We start from the raw sequence: 4,810 nt of genomic DNA, 5'->3' as shown, positions 1-4,810 counted from the left end.
ATGAGAGAGAAGAAGGTAATCAACCTAGTACTTTACACAATTTGACCTCCTTTTTATTTCTACCCAATTTTGTCTCTTCCCTCCCTAATCTACATATTATAGTCATCGACCTGGGAAATAGAGTTCTGAAAATATATTATTTCTTTCCTTAATAGGAAATAGTTTATTATTTTCTATTTCTTAATTGTTGCCAAGCTTGTTCTAATAATGTGCCTTACAATCAGCGCACCAATCAAACCCTAGCCTTAACATTTTCAATATGGTGGCCGGCTACCACATAACCACAACAAGCGATAAGCACAATAAGCGATAATGACAATGGAGAAGCCTAAGATTAAATCAGCAATAGCAAGAGGACGTAAAGGTGCTAAAGTGGCATACATTGCACACAGGAATGCAATTACTACTCCGTAACATGAATAAAGAAGCAAAGCACCCTGCAAAAAGTTCAGCCTTGCCACAGTTTCAAAGCTCCTCAAGTGACGTGAGGCTTCACTCACCATCGCAATGTGAACGGCAATGGAGCAAAAAGAGCATATGAAAGAAAGAGTATTAGTAGTAATAAATGCCTTAAAAGCTGCATTTCGTAACAATAATGGGTACCCTTTTTCTTGGTGGTATCCTCCTGGCACTGTAATACCGGTTGCAAAGGTCATTGTTAATATCAATGTTGCCACAACGATGCTTGATTTACCCATTCCTATGATAGCTTCAAGTCTGTTTTCCTCAGTAGGAATATTTACTCGGTGTTCTGGGTTTTGTATCATGCGGTCAGCAAATTTTCTACAGTTTAGAAGTGTTCTCTTGCCCTGTAGAGTATAGGATGGATGGATATATAATGTTGTATGTATAATATCAGGATAAATTTAAGTGATACTACATTGTAACAGAGTCAATAGTATTCAAAAAAAAAATTAAGTTAATTAGTGTGGCATAATATAGAAGCAAATGGGAGGTCAAGCGGCACTATTTAATATCTCGTTTTTTTTAGTACTATTACTGACTCAGTTAAAATATATTATCTGTTCATAAAAAAGTCAACTATCACCTCCACTAAAGCTCAAACCCACTCCCATCCATGTGGGGCTGTAAACCAAGTGCCACCAGACCACAAGATCTTTAGCTCCAGTGGCGGATCCATAAAAGTTGTTCAGTGGGGGCGAATTCAAACATAAAAAATGTAGTTTAAAAAATAATCACTTAAAAGGAATATAGTCATAAATATTGTTGGATGTACACGAAAAATAAAACACAATAAAACTTTATAAAAATATTAATAACAATATATGAAACATAATTAATTAATTTGATAAAATAATTCAAATAGAAAACACATTATAAATTTAATCTCTTAAAAAGAATATAGTCATAAATATTGTTGGATAAAGACAAAAAATAAAACACACTAAAACTTTATAAAAATATTAATAACAATATATGAAACATAATTAATTTGATAAAATAATTCAAATAAAAAATACATTATAAATTACATATCTCATTATATATATATATATATATTAATTTGATAAAATAATTCAAATAAAAAATACATTATAAATTGCACATCTCATTATTATATATAAAGGGAACGAAAAAAGCTTTGAAAATATGAATATATACAAAGGATACACACCTGACGCGTGCAAGAGTCAAACTCCCGGCCCTTATAAATGTAAAGGTGCACACCAACCATCCCAACCAACTAGTCTATTGTTTACTTATTTCTATTCTCATATACTTATATCTAAAAATGTACTATACATACATATATACATACAAGGGCTATATAGGGGGTGGGGGTGGGGTGAGTGGGGGCAGTGGCCCCCACTGCCCCCATGCTGGATCCGCCTCTGTTTAGCTCGTTAGAACCTTAGTGAGGACAATGACTCTTTGTGCTTCAATAAGTTTAGAAAGTATGAATGAACCTATACTACATAGGTTCAAACCCCAATGGGGGCAATGACTCTTTGTGCTTCAATAGGAGTTTAGAAAGTATGTATGGACAAATACTACATTGTAAAGAGTTAGTAGCTAGTATTCAAAAAAAAATAAAAAATTAAAGTGTACTCACCTCTATTAGCTTTTCGTACCCAATATCCAACTTATTACGTTCCAAAAACGCTATGTCAAATAGAGTTTGGTGTTTCTTATTGAATGCAAAGTAATTCAGCATAGGACGCTTTGTTATAAATTGGTGCATAATGCTGCAGTCAATAACGGCAAGCAGGTGTAGTGGTGTATTGCCATCCTCATCTTTGTGAGTCACAAGGTTTTCAAATTGGTCGGAGATTTGTTTTATATGTCGTATCACATTCACTTGCTTACTCAGTATTGCTTCATGCAATACATTTTGTCCTTTGCTATTCACCATCTCCCAGCAATCTGGGCACCTATTTGATATCTCCTTCATCATTTTAACTTTGCCATGTTTTGCTGCTATGTGGAATGTTGTTGTCCACTCAGCTTTGTCTCCCCCCGCACAAATGTAAGCTGCAGATGTTTTTCTCTCAAGTATCATGCGAACAGCTTCATCATTCTCAATTTTTATGGCATAGTGTAGTGGTTGAAAGGTTTTGTCTAATAAGGAGATGAAAGGTTTTGTCCAATAAAAGTCCAAACCTGTCATTTTCATTTGGGAGACAAACCATTTGTGGTACAAACAACTGTAGGAAGACATTTGGGATTTCTGCTGCATTGATGGTCTGCAGCTATTTAAGGACCTCAACCTCTCACTGCTCAAACATTCAGTCTCATACACCATCCAGAGAGTATAGAGTAAAAGTGAGGGAAAAATACAGTTCACTCAAGCAAAGGCAGCACTCAGCACAGTTCATTCAGGCAACAACAAACACCAACTATGGCTGGAGGTTAGATCCTATATTATTCAGTTTTAATCTTACAGTGGTGTCCAACCAGACTTATCAATTTCCTCACACAAACAGATCTTCTTTTCCAATAGTGATTGCGTGCATTCTGAGCTAAACCTTTGAATGGGTGGAATAAATTTTACAAACGAGATCATACTTTTTACAAAGAAAATGTTGTCAAGACCTGTCAATCCTGTCATATACAAATTAAACTCGATCATTTACTATAAGGTCTTTCCCATTTATGATTTTTGCAAAAGTTTTAAGGTGCAAAAGTTTTAAGGTAAATTAGGATGAGGTGGATGAAAGAGAGGGAAAAGAAAGAGGGAAATGGTATTCACCTCAAATGAGGGGGTTTTACAGGTTTTGGTGGGTCCCGTGAGAAAGGCTTGTGGCGCATATTCATTATTTTTTTTTTCTTTCAGCTTTATATTTTGTTTTGTTTTTTCTTTTTATTTTTTTCCTCCACCTCATTTTTTCTTTTCTAATTACACTTACAAAAACTTCTCAAAAAATCACACCAAAATTTTAAATATTGAGCGCAAATTATATTGTGGACCATGATCATGGCTGAAACTGCAATTGTGTTGAAAAGATACTGCAGTTGTGTTGAAAAGATACTGCAGTTGTGTTGAAAGGAAACTGCAATTGTACGGAACAGAGACCGTTAAGTTCATCCATTCAACACAACTGCACTATCCTTTCAACACAACTGCAGTATCCGTTCAACACAACTGCAGTATCAGTTCAATACAACTGCAATTCCAAACGGATGACACAGCCTCTGTTACGTGCAACTGTAGTTTCATTTCAACACAACTGCAGTATCTGTTCACCACAACTGCAGTATCAGTTCAACACAATTGCAGTATCAGCCATGATCCATGGTCCACAGTAGTATAACCACTGAATATTGAGGAAGGCTTAAGTTTCATCAAAATTAATTATTAATATTATATTTTTGAGTATGAGTATTAAATTTTTATTTTGACTATTATTTGACTAAACCACAAGGATACTGAGACAGTCTCCTAAAAAATTTTATCAAACCTGATAAGATTGCTGCATGGAGAGCATTACGACCCAGTGGTCCACCATAGGTAGGCTTTTGGCATTTGTTGAGCATTTCCTCCAAGCAGCCATGAAATTGCAACTCTGCTGCTATGTAAATCGGCGTCTCTCCATCATCGTTGGCAAGGTACTCAAATTCCGGATCCTCTTGAATCAGTAACTTGACCACCTCCAAATGCCCTCCCATTCGCACGGCCTTGTGCAAAGCCGTGTCTTTCACATCATCCGTCATCTCTATCATCTCCCTCACTCGACCACCCGCAGATTCCACATCTTCGCGCTTCTTAATGGCGCTGAAGATGACGGAGATTATGCCGTCATGGCCCTTCTCTGCTGCACAATGTAACGCACTTTCATTTCTGTTGTTCTTGGCAAACAACAGGGACATGATGGCTGCATCGTCATTGTCATTATCCTCTACTTCTCTTAGGATCTCTTCCACCAAATGTTTGTGGCCGTGGATCGCGGCAACATGCAGTACAGTATTGCCCTTGGGCGTAACTTGACGCCGGCAAGCTTCTTCTTCCGGCATCTGCCCTAAGGCCTTATGGTAATCTTCAACATTGCCTTTCACCACTGCTTTGTATAGAACCGGGTTCATCTGATCAATCACCATAGCCGCTTGCATTTCACCAGTATATCGAAGATCGATCGATTGTAAAATCGGTACTTTAGCTCTTAACCCTACCCTTTTATGCTTGTTGATTGATACCTTTCCGTTGACATTTGACAAAGCAGTACCTAATACTATTTTTAAAGAGTCCAAGCACAATGCTAGCTAATCAGCAATTAAGTAATTAATGATTTCCATGCACCGACCGGTTGTTGAGATGTGTAAAATTCATTATTTATTAAGGGGCCAATCCACT

General features: G+C 36.7%; 1 protein-coding gene across 1 annotated transcript; it reads right to left on the bottom strand.

The window, feature by feature from the left end:
• Positions 1 to 254: 254 nt before the first annotated feature.
• Positions 255 to 4,557, bottom strand: LOC116020361 (ankyrin repeat-containing protein ITN1-like). Its single transcript, XM_031260838.1, has 3 exons — positions 3,921 to 4,557; positions 2,075 to 2,622; positions 255 to 809 (listed from the first exon to the last, which is right to left on the bottom strand). Exons 1-3 carry the CDS (start codon positions 4,555 to 4,557, stop codon positions 255 to 257), a joined length of 1,740 nt encoding a protein of 579 aa, XP_031116698.1.
• Positions 4,558 to 4,810: the final 253 nt, after the last annotated feature.

This window comes from Ipomoea triloba, chromosome 5 (genome assembly GCF_003576645.1).
Source record: "Ipomoea triloba cultivar NCNSP0323 chromosome 5, ASM357664v1".
NCBI classification, from domain to species: domain Eukaryota; kingdom Viridiplantae; phylum Streptophyta; class Magnoliopsida; order Solanales; family Convolvulaceae; genus Ipomoea; species Ipomoea triloba.
Note: the sequence above shows the minus strand (reverse complement) of the source record. Positions and strands in the feature narration are given on the sequence as shown.

What these genes read in the sequence shown, in the direction of transcription:
- LOC116020361 (XM_031260838.1), bottom strand. Translation starts at nt 4,557, where the DNA reads ATGGTGATTGATCAGATGAACCCGGTTCTATACAAAGCAGTGGTGAAA. An exon ending in CCATGCAGCAATCTTATCAG is followed by an intron (nt 2,623 to 3,920) that starts GTTTGATAAAAT and finishes TGAAAATGACAG; the next exon opens with GTTTGGACTTTTATTGGACA. An exon ending in GGTACGAAAAGCTAATAGAG is followed by an intron (nt 810 to 2,074) that starts GTGAGTACACTT and finishes TATACTCTACAG; the next exon opens with GGCAAGAGAACACTTCTAAA.